This window comes from Diabrotica virgifera, chromosome 10 (assembly GCF_917563875.1).
Source record: "Diabrotica virgifera virgifera chromosome 10, PGI_DIABVI_V3a".
In the NCBI taxonomy this organism is placed as follows: domain Eukaryota; kingdom Metazoa; phylum Arthropoda; class Insecta; order Coleoptera; family Chrysomelidae; genus Diabrotica; species Diabrotica virgifera.
The window spans coordinates 112,892,473-112,914,680 of NC_065452.1; the positions used below are offsets into that span (position 1 = coordinate 112,892,473).

Genomic DNA, 22,208 nt, shown 5'->3' on the forward strand with positions numbered 1-22,208 from the left:
GTAATGTTTCTATAATTTCTTAAATAACTTGAGAATAAGCCTTCTTTTAAAACTTTACATTTTAAGAAAAGTCAACATAACTCAGAACACTCTGTACATAGGTATAGGGAAGCCTTATGAAACTATACCTTATTTTTTGCGGTCAATTAAAAAATGCAATAAAATACAGGGTGTTCCATAAGCAAAAATAAAACTTTGATACGCCTCCATTTATTGGGACACCCTGTATATTTCAAAATAATTTTAAAATGTAGCTTTTATCAACTTACAAACTATTCAATTTAAATTTTTTTTCAAATATTTTACCATTTCGCTGTAATCTTCCGTCGCGTTAGTGGTGACTCACCCTGTATAGAAATTTTCATTATTGTTCGAATTTAAATAATATTGTTAGATATTATGAAGTTATTAGTTATTTATTACTTAAATGTTTTTAAAATTCTTGTAAATAATAATGAATTCAAGTCATCATTGTTTCTATAATAAAAAATAATATTATCTAATTTACTGCTTCTCCTATTGTTTGAATTTAAGTAATATTGTTAGATATTATGAAATCATTAGTTATTTATTACTTAAAGTTTTTTAAAATTCTTGTAAATAATAATGTATTCAAGTCATCATTGTTTCTATAATAAAAAGTATAATCATTATCTAATGTACTACTTCTGCATTTAGAATAATATTAAATATGCAATGATTTAACCATGAACATCGCATCACAATTCGGCTTGGGCATCGAAATTTTTTGTATTGTTTGTGAAAGATAAGTTACATTTTCCTACTATTCTTTGTATATTTTTTATATGCCCTGGGAGGGGTTTTAACCCCCAAAACTCCCCTTGGGTGCGCCATTGGAGTCATGAGGTACTTTACATTCTTCTACCTTGTATCGAGGTTCCTATGGGGAATAACAAATGACCTTTAAAAACTATCTGCTCCAATTGTTCAATAATATACAGGTTGAGTTGTGAATTTTGATTGAAATTTCTCTTCCGTCATAACTTTTGAAGGGTAAGTTCGATGTGTCTATTTTGGTCAAACGTTATACTACTACCACTTAATCAACTTTTTTATTGAAACTAGAAAGAAATCAGGTTTTAAAAAATTAGTTTGTTTTGTTCATAAAAAAAATTTCACCCTGCATACGCTCAACGGCGGATCCAGCAACCTTGCAAGGAGGGGGCAATGAAATAAAAATTTTCTCGTCACTCGCGTACGCAGGATTCTTTTTCGGAATGGGCTGTTACTTTATTTTTCTTCATGTACCATGTCCTTTCAGAACGTTGGTTACTATCATAGCTATCTTAGTTTTATTCACTGCCACCCTAAATCAACCACGAAGTGCTTCTTCGTCCTGTACTGCGTTTGCTTTCTATTTTCACTTGCATAATATTTTGTAGCAACCTATATTTGAAACATCTTATTACATGTCCAAAATACTCCACTTTTCTCTTCTTGATGCCTTCTATAATCTCAGTAGTCTTGCTGAGACGTTCTAGTATTGTGGAGTTTCGAATCTTTTTCACAAAAGATACTTTTAAAATTCTTCTATAGAACCACATTTCGAAAGCCTCAAGGCAATTTAGGTAAGTAGATCGATTTTATTCACAGTCCAAGACTCGACACCATACAGTAAGACCGAGAACACGTACTTTGGAGAAGGAATTCTGTTTTAAGTTTCATTCCGTTATTCAGTTATCAACAGGACACAAAACCCACTATTTATTTTCAATCATAATTATCTCTTTCTTAAAAAAAGGCGACACCAGGCGAAGTCTCAAGGAGGGGGCAATTGACCCCATTGACCCCCCCTTGGATCCGCGCCTGCATACGCTTCTCGAAAACTCTAATATTGTTCTATTATTTTTTAGATTAGTTTTAATAGTTGTTTAGTCAGATCTTGTCCTCCGTACTTTAGGAGTTCATTCGATATTCTGTCCTCTCCTGGTGATTTTCTATTTTTTAATTTCCTTAATGCTTCCTTTACCTCTCCCTCCTCGATGTTTATTTCTTCGTTTGTCGTAACTTCAGGTGTTGGTGGTTAAAGGTGACGATAATGAACCACCAACACCCGAAGTTACGACAAACGAAGAAATAAACATCGAAGAGGGAGAGGTAAAGGAAGCATTAAGGAATTTAAAAAATAGAAAATCACAGGGAGATGACAGAATATCGAACGAACTCCTAAAGTACGGAGGACAAGATCTGACTAAACAACCATTAAAACTATTAAGAGGAATTGACTTACTAAACACAACATTAAAATTAACAACCAAAGTGATAACAAACTGAATGAAATTGTAATATTAGCAGAAGAACAACAAGGTTTTAGGTCGGAAAGATCATGCATCGACGCTAGATTTGTAATGAGGCTTCTAATGATTTCAAGAGAAATCATAAGTTTCAAGATGGGTTAAAGCCTGAATTCATAACCCTACCAAAAAAAAACAACTCCCGAAAAACTATAGCGATTATATAATGATAAGCCTTATGAACCACACTTTGAAAATATTTCTACGTATCATCCATAGCAGAATCAGAGATAAATGTGAAGAAGACTAGGAGGAAACACAATTTGGCTTCAGAAATGGACTGGGAATCCGGGAAGCACTCTTTGCACTAAATGTATTATTGCAGAAATGCCGAGATTAAAGGAAAGATGTCTTTGCTGTATTTATTAACTATGAAAAGGCGTTTGATCTGGTACAGCATCACAAATTCATTAAAATATTACAGGATAAATGAGTTGATAGCCAAGACGAACGAATCATAGTAAAATTATACTGGCGACAGCTTGCATACATGGAAAATCAACAGAAATATGAATGATTACATTGCCTTTTAAATGCCATTGATACAGTGGGAAGAGAGTTTGGCCTAACATCAACTGTTCAATAACAAAATACATGGTGCTTAGCCGTTTGCCACATAAAGATTCACGGTTGTATGTTGATGGCCATATAATTCAAAGAGTACCCAGTTTTAAATATCTTGGTTGGCATATTACTGAACAACTAGATCCAGATAAAGAGATAAAATGTAGAATCGAGATAGCCCGCAAGGCATTTTTAAAAATGAAGTCATTCTTTTGTAATGATAACTTGCAACTTCAACTTCGAAAGCGCATGATTAAATGTTACATTTGGTCAGTCCTCTTATACGGCGTCGAAGCATGGACATTAAATATATCCACCATTAATCGTTTGGAGGCTTTTGAAATGTGGCTGCACAGACGTACACTAAAAATACCAAGGACGGCTATGCTGACAAACGTAGCAGTCCTTAAGAGAGCAAATGCTGCTCGTGAGCTGCTTCATAACATCAAATGTAGAAATATGGCCTATTTTGGACACGTAGTAAGGGGAGACCGATATAATATTCTTCAACTTATTATGATTGGTAAAATCGAAGGACACAGAGGAATTGGTAGAAAACAGGCCTCTTGGTTGAATAATATCAGAGGGCAGAGCGCGGACAAGAATAAAGAAAGCGGAACAACTATTTAGTATAGCTCGAGACAGAAACAGTTTTGCCATGTTAATCGCCAACGTCAAGGGGACTTGATAGGGCACGTTAAGAAGAAGATTTAATATTTCTCTCTCACTCTAATACAGTACCAATTCAATTTTGTATTTTTTTTATTTACAGAGGGTTCACAATGCTACACATCAAGAAAAGAGTTTGGTTCTTGCATAAATATAAAGACTTGCAATTATATGGTTCAGCTTTTAATTAATCGTAAACAAGATCCAGAAATCTTGAACTATCTTCGAAGTTCAACATGCGGATTCATAGGCAAAGATCCTCTTATATGTTGTCCTCAAACAAAGGAAGAGGAGGAAAGTGAAGAAAATCTCATTGTTAGTAATGGCAATCAGAATACAAAGCTACCACTTAAACCTCAATGTGGTCTAAGCAATGTAACAAATCCAAGAATTGTTGGAGGAGTTCCAGCAAAATTAAGTAAGTATTATTTTTTCGTAATTGAACCTATAAAATCGTCATTGTTTAGATACTTAGATCATGTTTTCATGCAACATACATTTATTTTATTTATTTATTTATTTGTTTATAGTAAATACAAATGACCTGGCCTCTTGAGACTAATCCAGGTCGTTTCCTGATGGGATTACAATAGTTGATACATATAATTTTTATTTGAACAATTTTTTAATTTAATTTAACTAATTAATAATGGCTCTAATCTATTACTAATTGTGAAAATTATAAATTATAAATAATTCTAATAAATAATTCTAATAAACAATTTTAATAAACAATTCTAAACAATTTTAATAAACAAAATATAATTTTTAATTTATTTTTTTTCATTTTAAATTTTATTTATTTTTTTTTGTGAAAACAATTTTTATAGTGCTTCCAGTTTCATTCTCAGATGAGAAATGCCAGCACTATTAATCTAAAAATAGTCAGAAATAATTGTAAGTGTAGATCTATTTGACTTCTATAATATTCCCAATGGTATTTCGGTGAGCCTCAGACCTTTAGCCGAAAATATCCATTGAATTTTTTATTTATTTGATTTTATTTTATATTTAATATTAAATATTAATTTTTAATTTTTAATTTTTTAATTTATAAATATTTATTTAGTTCAATATTTATTTTAATCCTTATTTTTATATATAATTTTAATTTTTTATTTTATAATTTCTTATTCAATTTCAAATAGGTTGGATATTTACTTGATTTATTCTTCGTCTGATATTATATAATTCTAATTGTTTCTTTGATATTATGTCCGCTAAATTATTTAATGTAATATATAATTCTTCATTTTGTATTATGTTTTCTATATTTATGCCAACAAGGTCTCTTCTCATTCTTTGTAATTCTTGTGTATTTGTTTGGTTTTCGCAATTAAATAATATGTGTTCTGGTGTGCCTAATATGTGTTCTCCACATGCACAGTATTCATCATCTTTTAAATTAAATCTATGCAGGTATGTAGGGTACGGACCGTGCCCTGTAAGGAAATGTATTAATCCTTTTTTTGGATTAAAATAATTTGGTATATTACTTAAATTTGGAATAAAATGATAGAGACGTCTTGCTTTAGGGGAATTATCCCATTCGTTTTGCCATTTTCTATATACTATTTCTTCTAATTCTCTTTTTGTTCTTATTTCCATTCCCAATAATTGTATTATTTTTTCATAATTTTCTTTTCTTTGCCAATATCTACATCCACGTTTTTGTGCTTCCAAGTGCATGGGCATTACACCAGTCAAGACTGTTAAAGCTGTTGTTGCTGTAGTACTGAAGGCTCCTGTCATTCTAACAAGGAAACCTCTTTGTGCTTTATTTAGTTTTTCAATATTTTTATTATTTGTTAGTCTGTGTGCCCATACACTTGCACCGTACCCTACAATTGAGGCAAGTATCGTACTCAGGTATACGCGCATATGCTGGAACGGAATTCTATACTCCTTTTGTGCTAGGCTTGCAATGCAATGCATGACTTTCGCTGCTTTTTCACAGACGCTATTTATATGGTTTGTAAAGAGTCTTGGTTCATCGATTATGATCCCAAGAGTTTTCCTTTTATAAGGCTATATATTGTTTTTGTTTCTGATATAGTTAGTTTAACTTTTTTCATCTATTCATTTATATTTTCAAGTACTCTATTTGATTTTATTTCTAGTTCTCTTCTTGAATTAGCATCTATGATAAGCAGCAAATCATCCGCATACGCTATGTTCCCCAGAACTTCAGGATCCACAGCTAACCGTTATGTCCCAAAAAATAGGTCCACACACTGAACCCTGTGGACAACCTTTAGTTATATGTCTCGTCTTTTTATCCATTGGACAACTTAAGCTGGCATATCGGTCTTGACAATAGTTTCTGAAACGTCCATACAAGTTTCTGGGGCAATGCATCTGTCGAAGTCTTTCGAATAATGCCGGCCACCATAAATTGTCAAAAGCTCCAGAAACATCTATAAAGATCATCAAAACATACTTATTTGTGCTCTCTTCAATTATATTAAAAACTTTATTAATAGCATCTTCTATTGATTTTCCTTCCCTAAAGCCATATTGATTTGGATGAAGTCATTATATCAAAAAATATAAGATATATGCAACATACATTGTTGTTTTTTCTTTTATCAGCGTTTGGCTCTTTCTAAAGCGGAGAACACATCTAAGCGACCACGATCGCGATCGCGTCCACGATGGCGATGGTGATGGCGATCTCGGTTTTTGCAGAAAGCGAACACATCGGAGAAATAGCGACCTGCGATTTCATTAGTGTAAATAATACAGTTTTGGAAATATTGTGTATAAGATGTGCGATTTACAAGAAAAAAAGAAGCACTGTTCGTTGCAGTATTGTTGGATGAAAAAAGGCAATTCAGTCTAATTTGAAGGAATCTAACCTTCATTATTCGAAATTAATGCGGTTAAAGAAAGAAATTTAATAAAAGGTATGCGTGGGCGTTCTATTTTTTTCCATTTACAAATGAAGACATTGCAGTTTATTTTGCAGAAAAAGAAGGGATGTTTGGGTAGGTACATGACAATAACCCGAGGTATGTACAAAGCAATAAGGAGAATTTCATAAATTATTCCCAGAAATTCGCAGAGATCTATAGGCCGTTTCTATATATATTTTAGAATGAATTTGGAAAGTTTTGATGAAACATTTATTTTTAATACGTATGTTCTTATAATTTGGGTGGGACAGCTCGAAACATATATCATATTTTTTCAAAATTTCAATAAATTTTAGATATCCATTTTTATTTGCATCGTCGCGACCAGCGATTAATGTAACCTGCTGCGTTCTAAACGCTAAACTAATTATATCGCCGCGATCGCAGTCAGAACGCTGCACAAATTCCTTTGATCGCCTGCAGATCGCGACAAGTGTGTGTTGTTTCACTTGTTTGCTTCAGACGAGCTGAATCGCGATCGCCATCGTGAACGCCATCGCGTCGTTATCGCTTCGGTATGTTTTCTGCTTAATTGTATATGGGTAATAATCTTGTGTTAATGCATATTCTGATCTATTGTTTTAAATTAGGTACTTATCTAAGAAGTCTAATTAATGCGCATGCCCCGACAGAAGAAAAAGAAGATGAAATTAAAGAAGAGTTTTATGATGAACTAGAGTCCGCATATCAGTCATGCCCAAAAAATGATATAAAAATAATCTATGGAGACCTAAACGCCAAAGTTGGAAGAGAACAGCAATTCCAACCCACAATAGGTAGGCACAGTCTCCATGAGCAATCAAATGACAATGACAATAGGTTAATAAACCTAGCAAGATCACTTAACATGGTGATTGCTAGCACATACTTCGCTCGCAAAGATATACACAAGGGTACCTGGAAGTCCCCAGATGGACTGACAGTAAATATGATAGATCATGTTATTGTAGACTCGAGACACCAATCGAATATAATAAACGTCCGCACCAGAAGAGGGGCAAATGCGGATTCTGATCACTACCTGGTCGAAAGTAGAGTAAGGGCTAGAATTTCAAACATCAAAAAGGAAAGAGGCTCTAAACATGAACGATACAAGGTAGAAGGACTCAAAGAAACAAACAAAAATAAAGAGTATAAAGAAAAGATAAGCATCAAACTAGAAAACAGACCAAAACATAAAAACCCAAATAAGGAGTAGGAAGAGTGCAGAAAAATCATAAAAGAGACAGCTAAAGAAGTATTAGGCATAGAAGGTAAAGAAAGAAGAACAAGAACGAATGTCTGGTTTGACGAAGAATGTCAGATTATAACAGACAGAAAAAACAGAGCATATTTACTGATGCAACAGGGGCACAGAACCCGACAAGCAGAGGAAGAATATAAACAACTACGCAAAGAAGAAAAGAAAACTCACCGAAGAAAAAAAAAAGAATATATGAACAAAGAACTTCAAGAACTGCAAGAACTAAGTAGATCGACAGAGACAAGAAAATTTTATCAGAAACTGAACAAAAGCAGAAAAGACTTCAAACCGAGAACGACGATGTGTAGAGATAAGGAAGGATAATATATTGACAGAATAGCAAGAGATACTAAGAAGATGGACAGAACATTTTACGGAGAAGCTTGAAGAAGATGGGAGTGAGACGAACCCTGATATACCATTAGACCAAGCAGACAAGAGAGAAAAGAGTCCACCAACAATAGCCGAGATTAGAACAGCAGTAGACAAATTAAAGAACAATAAATCACCGGGATCGGATCAAGTAGCATCGGAATTACTGAAGGAAGGAGGAGACGCACTACAGAAAACAATACATAAATTGATAATAAAGATATGGTCAAATAAACAGCTACCAGCAGAGTGGAATAGTGGTATTATTGTACCATTACATAAAAAAGGGAATCAGTTAGAATGTGGAAACTACCGTGGAATCACGCTGCTGAATGCAGCATACAAAATAATGTCCAACGTCATTTATGAAAGACTTAGACCACACGCTGAAAAAATAGTTGGCAGGTACCAAAGTGGCTTCTGTAGACAGAAGTCAACAGTAGACCAGATATTTGTTCTGCGACAGATCCTCGAAAAAACAAGTGAACATAACATCGACACACATCATCTCTTCATAGACTTCGAAAGCGCATATGACAATATAAACCGAGAATTCTTAATAAAAGCAATGAGAGAATTTAATATACCAACACAACTAATAGAACTGATAAAAAAATCTCTAAAAGTAGAAAGTAAAATCCGGATACAAAACGAACTAACGGAAACAATAGATGTGAAAAAGGGACTACGCCAGGGAGACGCTCTATCATGCATCTTGTTCAACATCGTGCTCGAGAAAATAATGAGGGACACAACAGTCAATACTCGAGGAACAAAATTAATAAAAGCGTGCAAATACTACTAGCATTTGCAGATGATGTTGACATAATCGCAAGATCAAGAAGAGAAATGATAGAGGCATTCAATCAAATAGAACGAGCTGCACAAAATAGTGGCCTTCAAATCAACCAGAACAAAACAAAATATATGCAGGTAAGTAAAAACACAGAAATAAGGCAGCCACAAAATATAACAATAGGAGAATACAACATTGAGGGGGTAAAAAACTTTACATACTTGGGATCCCTAGTCACATCTGATAATAACGTAGCAGAAGTGAAGAGGCGAATATTTATTGCCAATAAAAGTTACCATGGCTTAATTCGGCAACTAAGATCAGACAACGTCCGCAAGGAAAACAAAATGCCAAATATACAAAACCTTAATAAAACCGGTACTCACATACGGCTCAGAAACCTGGACACTCACTAAAAGAGAGGAAATATTGCTAGCCAGCCACCTTTGAAAGAAAAATCTTGCGACACATGTATAAGGGCACAAAAGAAAATGGAATTTGGCGAAGAAGGTACAACTTTGAACTATACGAAATATACCAGGATCCGGATATCATAACATTCATTAAAATAGGACGGCTGCGTTGGATGGGACATGTAGAAAGAATGGAAGAAGGCGAAATACCAAACAAAATATTCAAACAGATGCCAGTAGGAAAAAGAACAAGAGGCAGACCGAAGCTGAGATATTTAGAACAAATAGAAAATTATATAAAAACCTTAAAAATAAAAAACTGGAGAAAAAAAGCACGAAACAGATCAGAGTGGAGAAGAATCCTGGAACAGGCCAAGACCCAGAAAGGGCTGTCGAGCCAATGATGATGATGACTTATCTAAGAAATCACCGTTGGGATACCTTAGTTATTTTTGAAATAAGAACTTCACCAATTGGCGTGAAAAGTTTCTGCATTCAATTATTACTAACTCTATTGCATTAGATCAAATGGTTTCCTTCTATTAAGCCTTCAATTGGTTGACGAATTGCCAAGAAGCTGCAGCACTTCCTCGTTAACGTAGATGTGGAGTCTGTTTCGTGCTTCTTTGCGAATCTCTTGACTTCTTTGACTGTTGGTATCTTCAGGTCTCTATAAAGACCAGCCATGACGCATGTCCAGACAGTCCCAAGACTCATCAATTCATGGTTGTTGTTTTTCTCTGGTGTGAGAAAACGCAGTACCCATTTGGAAAACAGCTTTCTTATCAAATATTCGAATATAGTAGTGTAAACTTCTTCTGCTTTTTCTTCTGTTAGTAATAAAACCCGGGGTGGGTCTTGGCTGACTGCACAACTTTCTTTTATCTCCAACGGTCGTCCATAATAGTTGGGTGAGTGATAATAGTTGGGTCGTCCATTGTTCGTAAATCTGACCATATGTTGTCTCTCCATCGCATTCGTGGATGTCCTAAGAGCCTTCTTCCTGTGGGGCTTTCCTTCCAGATTAACTTGTCAAGGCGGTTATTAGAGATATGGATATGGCCAGCCCATCTTAGACGTTGAGATTTAATTTCTTGAACTACGTCGCTCGCCCTATACATTTGCTTGACCTCAACATTCATTCTCATTCGGTATTGGTTGCTATTATTCTTCTTCTGAGGATTTTTCTCTCAAAACATCTAAGTAGTGAAAACACCATCCTTTAATAACTTTAGAGTGTTTGACCGAGGAATAAGTTGATAACCTTCAATGAGGAAATGACCAATGGTGATAAATAATAGTTTTAAGTATATAACATCAGTATTACAGAGTACCTAATAAGGAAACGGATGAAGATGCGTGCAATAGAATTAGGGTTGGATGGATGAAATGGAAGGAGGCGAGTGGTGTGTTGTGTAACAGAAATATTACAGTTGACAAATTTACAGGAAAATTTTATAAAACTTCCATAAGACAAGCTATGATATATAGCACTTAATGGACAGTGAACAATGCATGCATGTGGCATGCCTGTGACCATGCTTAGGTGCAGAAAGGAGCGACAAAAAATGGATAAATTGATTATTGTAATCATGTAGCTATTTATTTTAATATTTATGTTTCAGACGAGTTTCCTTTTATGGTTATTCTAGGATACAGAAATAAACTTAATCCAACTATTCCAAAATGGCTATGCGGAGGTACTTTGATAACAGAAAAGCATGTATTGACAGCTGCTCATTGTGCTTATAACAGAAATGATTTGTAAGTATACGGCCTTAATCTCGTTTTCTGATTTTTGTCTCTTCTAAAAGATAAAAATTCTATATAAATCCATTATCAAACACTATTTTGATACATGAATATGAATATATAGGTATATTTTTAACATTGAGTTTTTAGGTATTTGGTAAGAGTTGGGGAGCTAATACTTTATGATGACATGGACAGTGCTTCTCCTGAGGATATATCCATCTCAAAGATAAAAATGCATGAAAGTTTCAGTCCTACTGAATTTACCAATGATATTGCAATAATAACATTATCAAGCAAACCAAAAAATCGTAAGTAAATGCAAATATTATTATTACATTTAAAGAAAATATCAAGCAACATCAACCAATACTGGCAGGGAATGAGATAACTCAGATAGACACATTGAGCCACCTTATGTTTAATATCACCATGGAGGAATACCTTTGGGATGCAAACGTGTAGTAGATGTATTAGATTGGTCCTCTCATAGTCCAGGGTAATAAGGTTTTTTTCCATGACACTTCAACAGCCAGGGTACTGAAGCGTTTTTTCGACAGGTAATACTTATAAAAACAAATTGTGACTATTTCGTGCGTAGGATCTGGCGGCCATTTTTATTTATAAACAATTTAGTGTCAAAAACGGTCTTTTTTTCTTTTTTTGCAAATTATTGGAAAACAGTAAGACTTATGGTTTTATTCAGGGCCCCCGCTACCATATGTGCAAAGTGTGCTATGCACACGGGCGCCATCCTTGAGTGGCGCCAGAACCCAGGGTCAAAAATTGAAAAAAAAATTGCAAAAAAAATTATTTTAAAACAAAAGTTGAGAAATTAAATAGGATCAGGATTACGAAACATATTTAAATTAAGTCACAGCGATCATTTAAAACGTTGTTTTGTTCTTAAAGAATGACTGACAGTCAGGATAATAAGGATATAGAGTCAAATCATTATTTGTTTAATGAAATTAAAGCGGTAAAGTTATTTTCATTACTTTGACAACAATTTAATCTCCACCCTTTCAAACGTAAGCCGTAAGCATTTCACTAAGAATTCTTTTGACATTGCCTATCTGTAGCTTTTGGCGAGCGATCTTTTTCTGGAAGTTAAAAATCATTAAAAATCATTTAAGGGCAATGCTTCAAGAAAGATTGCCTGGGCTAGCAAAATTATCAATTGAACAACAAATTATTGATAATATAAATTTTATTGATGTAATTAATGAATTTGCAACAGCAAAGTCTCGGAAAATATCGCTATTACAATAGCTATTTTTTATTTTTCTATTGTACCCATACCCCAGTAAATGAACGGCGATACCGTGTAATTTTCCTGGTCACGGATTTTCCCAAATAACTCAAAAACTAATTATTTTATCGAAAAAAATATTGTTAACCAAAAATGTAGCGTATAAACAAACAAAAAATTGTAAATTCGTGAAGTCTATAGACCTAGTAAAAGCAAAATTGAAGTTCATGAAAAATACATTCTTTAAAAACTCATTCAAACTTATTATGACTTCTAAAGTTCCGTTTGTGCCTTATTTCAAGAACGTACCTGAAATACCTACCTACCTTCAAAAAAAATAAATAAATAAACATGGACCAAAATGCCTTAAGGGGCACCAAATTTTTTTTTGCACACAGTCGCCAGTAGCCCTTACGGGGGCCCTGGTTTTATTAGTACAAACATCTTCGGCGAATGGACAAAGTTTTAATGGCGTATTACAAGGTTTAATACACTATTTTATTGTTAATATAATTGCGAAAAAAGGTCGAAATTTCAAAAAAAATAATTTCGCAATAACTGTTGTAAAAATAAGTATAGAGCTTTGAAATTTTTGTTAAATGAGGGTTCTTTGGTGCTTAATATGTGACAATAATTTCAAAGCGATGCATTCAATTGTTTAAATTTTATTCAAATTGTTTATCCCAGAGAGCTTTTTTTGCAATAACATAAGTCAGAAAAAAATAATGTTAGAACTATTCTACAGGTGTCAAAATGAAAGAGCATGAGCTAAACTTTCAAATTGGTTTAAAAAAAGTTAATAAAAATGCATTTATTAGTAGTAAATAATTATGCAAAACTATGTTCAATTTTTCCTTATAAACTTTTTATTTTTTTATAGAATAAACTATATGTATATATTTATTACAATTTTTCATAAATTATTATATAAATAACATTACTTGGTAGTTATGCACCTAAACAACGGTAAAAATAGATTTTTTTGAAAAAAGTTGTTCAAAAAGTTTAACTGATTCAAAAAAAGAAAAATTGACGATACTTTTGCATAATTATTTATTACTAATAGGGCCGGCGTGGTGCAGGCGGTAGTATGCTTGCCTCGAATGCTGGTGGTCCGGAGTTCAAATTCCACCGTGCCGGCAAGAACAACTAGACATTTAAAAATAAATGTCTATAGGCCCCAGGTCGACTCAGCCTGAATAAAATGAGTACCTTGGGTAAAGCCAGGGGTAATAATAGGCGGTTGAAGCGTAACACTGGCCCTGTTACCTTCCTTGTATATCGTAGGCCCTAGCTAGATATAGCAGACTACCCTGCTATTATACTCCCAAAGCCACGTGAGCGGTATAAAACGGGAGACTATTATACAGGGTGTAACAAAAATACAGGTCATAAATTAAACCACATATTCTGGGACCAAAAATAGTTCGAATGAACCTAACTTACCTTAGTACAAATATGCACACAAAAGAAGTTACAGCCCTTTGAAGTTACAAAATGAAAATAGATTTTTTCGAATATATCGAAAACCATTAGAGATTTTTTGTTGAAAATGGACATGTGGCATTCTTATGGCAAGAACATCTTAAAGAAAAATTAAAGTGAAATTTGTGCACCTCATAAAAATTTTATGGGGGTTTTGTTCCCTTAAGCCCCCCCAAACTTTTGTGTCCGTTCCAAATAAATTATTTTTGTGGTGCCATTAGTTAAATTCAATATTTTTAAAAATTTTTTGCCTCTTAGTATTTTTTCGATAAGGCAGTTTTTATCGAGTCGCGGTTTCTTTTTTAATATGTTTTCATAAACATTTTATGAGGGTCTTGTTCCTTTAAACCCCCCAAATGTTTGTGTACGTTCCAATTTAACTATTACTGCAGTACAATTAGTTAAACACAGTATTTTTAAAACTTTTTTGCCTCTTAGTATTTTTTTGATAAAGCATCTTTTATCGAGTTGTGGCTTCTTTTTTAATATGGTTCAAAATATACCTAAAAATGTAAATCTTAAATAAATTTTCATATTATTACCAAGTCTCCATAATCGCAATTTACCATATACAAATATGTGGTGGACTTGACAAATTTTCAAATATCTCGATAAAAACTGACTTTTTGAAAAAGTACTAAGAGACAAAAAAGGTTTTAAAGACTTGTGTTTAACTAATAGCACTACAATAATAATTAAATTGAAAAGTACACAAAAGTTTGGGGGGATTTAAAGGAACCAAACCCCCATAAAATTTTTATGGGGTGTCCAAATTTTATTATAATTTTTTCTTAAAATACTACTGACATAAGAATACCACATGTCCATTTTCAATTAAAAATCTCTAATAGTTTTCGATATATTGGAAAAAATCGATTTTCATTTTGTAACTTCAAAGGGCTGTAACTTTTTTTCCGTGCACATTTGTACTAAGGTAAGTTAGGTTTAATCGAACTATTTTTAGTCCCAGAATACGTGACTAAATTTATGGCCTGTATTTTTGTTACACCCTGTATAGGGTGTCCCAAAAGTAATGGAACGGTCGAATATTTCGCGAACTGAACCTCGGATCGGAAAACTGAAAAATACGTGTTCAATAATATTTTTCAAAAATCTATCGAATGACACCAAACACGACCCATCACTCCACCGCCTGAAGGGGGGGGGGGGGTGGGAGTTAACTTAAAAATCTTAAACGGAAACCCCCAGTTTTTATTGCAGATTTGAATTCCTCGCGTAAAAGTACATAACTTTTATTCGAGACATTTTTTCGAATTATGGATAGATGGCGCTATAATCGGAAATAACGATATATCGTGACACCATAGGTATATTATAGAAACGGTCTAATATCTCGAGAAATGCACTTCCAAATGAAAAACCAAAAAATACGTGTTTATTATTTTTCAAAAAGCTATCGAATAACACCAAAAATGACGTTCCACCCCACCCCCTGGAGGTGGGATGGGGGTAACTCTAAAATCTTAAACAGGAATCCCCGTTTTATATTGCAGTTTTGGATTCCTACTAAAAGAATAAGTAACATTATTATTCAAAACATTTTTTAGAATTGTTGATAGATGGCGCTAGTAAATCGTAGTTTTCCGATTATAGCGCCATCTATCAACAATTCTAAAAAATGTTACTTATTTTGTCACGAAGAATTCACATCTGCAATAAAAAATTAGGGTCCCTATTTAAGATTTTAAAGTTACCCCCCACCCCACCTCCAGGGGGTGGGCTGCAAAGTCATTTTTGGTGTTATTCGATAGCTTTTTGAAAAATAATAAACACGTAATTGTTGATTTCTCATTTTAAATGTAGTTCTCGACATATTAGATCATTTCTATAATATACCTATGGTATTACGATATATCGTTATTTCCGATTATGGCGCCATCTGTCCATAATTCGAAAAAATATCTCGAATAAAAGTTGCTTACTTTTACGTAAGAAATCCAAATCTGTGATAAAAACTGGGGGTTTCCATTTAAGATTTTAAAGTTACCCACCACCCCTCCACCAGGGGGTGGAGTAGGGGGTCGTGTTTGCTGTCATTCGATAGATTTTTGAAAATTATTGCACACGTATTCTTCAGTTTTTAGATCCGATGTTCATTTCGGGAAATATTCGACCGTTCCACTACTTTGGGACACCTTGTATATATTTATTACAAATAAATGTATTTTTTATTCACTTTTTTTAAAGCAATTTGAAAGTTTAGTTCATGCTCTTATATTTGACATCTGTAGAATGGTTCTAACATTATTTTTTTCTGACTTATGTTATTGCAAAAAAAGCTCTCTGGGAAAAACAATTTGAATAAAATTTAAACAATTGAATGAATCGCTTTGAAATTTTTGTCACGTATTAAGCACCAAAGAACCCTCATTTTACAAAAATTTCAAAGCTCTATACGTATTTTTACAATAGTTATTGTGAAATTAATTTTTTTGAAATTTCGACCTTTAATCGCAATTATGGTAACAATAAATGAGTGTATTAAATTTTGTAATACGCTATTTTAAAGGTTTTTTCCATTCTCTCGAAGATGTCTGTACTAAGAAAACTTACTGTTTTCCATTAATTTGAAAAAAGGGAAAAAAGTCGTTTTTGACACTAAATTGTTTATAAATAAAAATGGCCGCCAGATCCTACGCAGGAAATAGTTACAATTTGTTCCTATAGTTACCTGCCGAAAAAACGCTTCAGTACCCTGGCTGTTAAAGTGTCACGAACAGGGTATATTTTTGTCTTATTAACCTGGCCTATCATGGTAACTACAGAAAGAAGTGCCGGAGTGACCATCCATTCCCATAGAGAAGCTTCTTTTGGCACTTGTTTATTGCAACAATGCTTGCCGTTCATCCAGAAACTAGAATTTCTTCTCCTTCTTTAAGTGCCATCTCCATTTTCTCCGTTATCATCATATCTATTCTAACTTTCGAAGCAACTGCTCTAATGGATTGTTTTGAGCTGCAACCATACCATTTTTTCAATTTATTCAGCCAAGATATTCGTCTTCTTCCAACAGTATAGAACGGAATCCACTTAAATGCCATTCTTCAGAAGATGAAGCCAAACGACTGAAAACTAGTCAGCAAAATATCTTTTAGGTAATAGTGTGGAGAGATCTTTGAGGCCAGATCAAGCCCATTATCTAATATACAACAATATACAATGTACGGGTGTCCCAATAAGAATGGCTCTCGGCCATATCTCAGGAACCATTTATAGTACAGCTTTGAGAAAAAATATTTATAACAAAAGTTGCCTCGGGAAAAGCCTGGAAATTATTTTTTTGATAATTGTAGGTCCACCGCTAGAGGGCGTAATTGAATATCAAAACTTAAAAAATCAAAATTTTACAAAATTTACCTAATGAGATGGCACTGGAAATTGAAACATCGTATTGTTCATAAATTTAAGTCTACCTTTGCAAATAAGAGGTGAGGGTAAGTGGGAACCATTTTATGAAAAAATGGCTGTAAGTCCGGTTCTCATAAATCGAATTTTGCATACTTGATCTTGTTGAAAACAGCTCTTTTTCGTCAATGTAAGTGTCTTGTAAGTAGTTAGTAAGTAGTCTTCGTCAGTGTAAGTAGTACTCTTTGGAAAATATTAAATACAAGTATGCATTTTTAATCTTCTATTACAAAATTAGACCAAATTAGCCAACATAATACCGAAAACCGCATGTCGATACCTTTTTTCTATCTCGAGATATCTTAAGCAATGTGTAAATTTTAAACATAACTGTTACTGTCACCGGTAAACGAGGTCAAGGAAAAGTAGTGTGCTATGGAAAAAACAAATAATCATTTTCCAGATGTAAACATATATAATTAATTAAAACAACAGTAAGACAAACAACACTATAAAATATAACAAAGAAATAAAAGCAACTACTTACTTAGTCTTAGCATTGATTATAGTATATAATAATAATACTATAATAATACTATAATACTATAATACTATAATACTATAATACTATAATACTATAATACTATAATCAATGGTCTTAGTGACTGCCTAAATATTCAAATTGTTGCCCATCATTTTAGATGCAAGCATTTACTCTTTCAAAAGTAGATTGACTAGCAACATATTTAACTGTTTTAGACTTTTATTTATGGAGACGGATTAAAGACTTTGTTTTTGCCGCTAGGCCCACTACGCGAGAAAACATGATCTAGAATCTAGAGTTAGAGAATACCAAACGTCATTAAAAGCAATTGAGACTGCTGTTCAATCTACTCTTGAAAGACTCAATGCTTGCATCGAAAATGATGAGCAACAATTTGAACATTTAGGTCGTCACTAAGTAAGTAGTTGCTTTTATTTCTTAATTTTATTTTTATAATATTGTTGTTTTAATTAATTATATACGTTTACATCTGGAAAATGTTTCTTTGTTTTTTCCATAGCACACTACTTTTCCTTAACTTCGTTTACCGGTGACATTAACAGTTGTTTAAAATTTTCACGTTTCTTAAGATATCTCGATATAGAAAAAAGGTATCGACATACGATTTTCGGAATTATGTTGCTAATTTGGTCTAATTTTGTAATACAGGATTAAAAATGCATACTTGTATTTAATATTCTCCAAAGAAAACTAGATTTCCGAAAATAATTAAATAACGCCTACTAGCTGGCATATTACTTATTAGGCTATTTCAAAAATAAGACTCTTACATTGACGAAAAAGAGCTGTTTTCAACAAGACCAAGTATGCAAAATTCGATTTAGCAGAACCGGACTTACAGCCATTTTTTCATAAGAAGATTCTCACTCACCCCCACCTCTTATTTGCAAAGGTAGACTTAAACTTGTGAAATCAAAATATACGCAAAATTTTATGAAGAATACGATGTATGGATTTCCAGTGCCCTTTCATTAGGTAAATTTTGTAAAATTTTGATTTTTAAATTTTTGATATTCAATTAAGCCCTCTAGTTGTGGACTTACAATTATGAAAATAATTTCCAGGCTCTTCTCGAGGCAACTTTTGTTATAAATATTTTTTTCTCAAAGCTGTTCTATAAACGGTTCCTGAGATATGGCCGAGATCCATTTTTATTGGGACACCCGGTACATTGTTGGCAATTTGATGTTGATAATAAGTTTTGAAACGAAAACAGGAATGGTTGGAGACATATAATTGCTTGGAGAAAAACTAGGAAGAGTAGGATAATTTAAATACCTTGGCTCCGATATAACGGAAAATGGGACATTTCTTCTTCTTCTTCCGTGTTGTATGTAGGCTTTAAGCCTGTTTTTTCTTCAATATTTGCCTCCTAAATTGTTGAAATTATCGCACCATCTTTTTCTTGGTCTGCCAATACTTCTTCGTCCATTTGGTGACTTATCTCGTGCTATTCGTACTATCCTATCCTCTACCATTCTACTAATGTGTTCGTTCCACTCCTGTTTCTGTTTTGTCACCAACCCATTGATGTCTTCTACATTGCATGCTCTTCTTATGTTTTCGCTTCTCTCCCTATCTAACAGACTTTTCCCTGATATTCGTCGAAGTATTTTCATCTCTGTTGTTTCTAGTAGTCGTCTCGTTTTAGATGTGTCAGGTCTTGTCTTGGCCGTGTATGTCAATATAGGTCTAATTGCTGCTTTATAGATTCTTGCTTTTGTGTCTTGTCTTAGGTGTTTGTTTTTCCAGATTGTGTCATTAAGAGATCTAGCCGCTTTACTTGCTTTTAAGCTTTGTTGTCGTACTTCTTCTTCAACATCTCCGTAACTAGTTATATCTATTCCTAGATATCTAAACCTTGCTTCCTGCTTTATTATTGTTTTCCCATCAATTTCGATTTTACACCGTAGTGGGTATTTAGATGTTTGTCATACATTTGTTTTTTTCTGCTGATATTATCATATTGCATTTCTTGGCTGTTATATTGAATATGTGTGTTAATCTTTTGAGATCGTCTTCTGTCACGGCGATTAATGCGGCGTCGTCTGCATAACATAATATTTTGATTTCTTTGTTCGCCATTCTGTAACCATGACCTTTACGTACTGCTTCTATTATTTCGTCCATTATTATATTAAAGAGCAGTGGGCTTAACGAGTCTCCTTGTCTGCCTCCGCTTTGTACTGGTATAAACTGTTAGTTTTCTATTGATCTTTGCCTGTATTCTATTATGGCAGTAGATGGTTTCGATGGTTTGTATAATATTGTTTGGTATGTTCCTTCTATACAGTAGGTGTAAGACGTCTTCGACTTGGATGCGATCGAAAGCCTTTGTTAAGGTCTATAAAACATAGATATGCTGGTTTATGGTACTCGATGACCTTTTCTATAATTTGTCTTAGTACAAATACGGCGTTTAAGCAGGATTTTCTGGATCTGAATCCTTGTTGTACATCTGATAAAGTTATTAGTTTATTGATTTTGATTAAATGGGACACTAGATCGGGACATTGCCTACAGGATACAGGCTGGTTGGTTTAACTGAAAGCAAATAAGCGGAGAATTCTGTGATCTAAAAGTCGGGGAAGGGTTTAAAGGAAAGATATACAAAAGTATTATGAGACCTGCGTTGATGTACGGCGGTGAAGTGTGTCCTATAAAGAAGATTCAGGAAAAGACGATGGAGGTAAGACTAGAAGGAACAGGATCAGGAACGACTTGGTTAGAGAAAGCCGGTGACTACAGTCTCAAAAAGGTTCAAGAATAAAGACTGCAATAGTTTGGTCACATTATAAGTAGAAACTGTGTGGGCATCAATGATAGAGCTGTTGGAAGTTGATGAAAGGAGAGGTAAAGGAAAACTGACGAGAAGACGGAAGGACTGTGTGACAGGGGACTTAAAAGAGAAAGTTTAGGTTTAGTTTAAAAAAAAAACTTGTTGATGTTGTTCTGAAGCTATTTTCTTGTGGCATTTTTGCAATTAACTATTCTTTATGGGAAATACGCCACAATTTCACTAAAAAAATTATTTTATTAACGTTTCAACTTCCAAATCGGATGCCGTTGTCAAAATACAAAAAAATATTAATATTAAACAAAAATGTCGTTGCTTAGTAAAAAATTCTTCTATAATTCCATTAAGAAAAATTTTTTACTAAGAAACATCATTTTTGTTTAATATTAATATTTTTTGTATTTTGACAACGGCATCCGATTTGAACGTCGAAACGTTAATAAAATCATTTTTTAGTAAAATTGTGGCGTATTTCCCATAAAGAATAGTTCTTCTTCTTTTAGTGCCTATTCGTTTCGAATATTGGCGATCATTCTGGCTATAATTATTTTAATAACTGATGCTTTAAATAGGTTGTGGAGAACCATTTCCTCAGGTTCTTTAACCATGATATTCTTCTTCTCCCAATTCCTCGCTTTCCGAATTTTTTACCTTGAAGGATTACCTTCAGTAATCTGTATTTAGTGTCGTTTCTCATTATGTGTCCGAGATATTCTAACTTTCTCCTTTTAATGGTATACATCACCTCTCTTTCCCCAGTCTTCGTAATACGGATTCGTTGGTTATCTTGTCCGTCCATGATATCCTTAGGATTTGCCTGTATAGCCACATCTCGCAGGCTTGCAAGTTTTTTTCTCCATCGCTTCAGTGAGTATCCAGGATTCAACTCCGTAGTATAATATTGAGAAGATATAACATCGTATGAGCCTTACTTTTATCTCCAGATTAAGGTTGTGGCTTTTAAAGAGTTTGGCCATGTTATTGAATGCACTCCTAGTCTTCTCTATTCTACATTTTATTTCTTGTGAGTAATCCCATTGTTCGTTTACTATTGTTCCAAGATAGTTATACTGTTTTACTCGGTTCACTGGTGTATTATTGATAAGTAGTTGTTTATTAGTTGCTGTAAACTGTTCAAACTGTCTGCAAAAATAACGGTGTCGTCTGCATAGCGGATGTTGTTTAGGCGTTCTCCATTTAGAAGTATTCCATGTTCACAATTTTCCAAGGCTTCACTAAATATTTCCTCTGAATATAGGTTAAATAATATATGTGAAAGTATACAACCTTGTCTAACGCCTCGTAGAATCTAGATCTCTTCCGTTGGTTCACCTCCAAGATTCGTTCTTATTGTTGCTGATTGGTTCCAGTATAAATTTTGTATTATACGTCGGTCTTTATGATCCATTTGGGCTTTTGTTAGAACATCCATCATTTTTCAGTGTTGAACTGTATTAAATGCTTTTTGGTAGTCCATAAAGCAGGTGTAAATATCGCAAGTCATATCTCTGCATCTTTGAAATGAAACCTGTAGAATAAACAGTGCATCTCTTGTACCTACGCCTTTCATGAATCCAAACTATGTGTCTTGTATTCTCTATTCGCATAGCTTGTATATTCTACTATGTATAATTTTAAGAAAAAGTTTTAATGTATGGCTCATTAGACTTATTAACCTATATTCTCCGCATTTTTTGCTCCCTG

The 22,208-nt window shown here is 33.6% G+C and overlaps 1 protein-coding gene across 1 annotated transcript in view; it reads left to right on the forward strand.

Moving 5' to 3' along the window:
• The window catches only part of LOC114335549 (venom protease), a 67,328-nt gene that overhangs the window by 28,165 nt on the left and 16,955 nt on the right, over positions 1-22,208 (forward strand). The window contains exons 2-4 of the mRNA XM_028285796.2: positions 3,652-3,966; positions 10,913-11,051; positions 11,190-11,350. Of these exons, the coding sequence (XP_028141597.1) occupies positions 3,652-3,966; positions 10,913-11,051; positions 11,190-11,350 (615 nt within the window). The remainder of the gene's footprint in view (positions 1-3,651; positions 3,967-10,912; positions 11,052-11,189; positions 11,351-22,208) is intronic.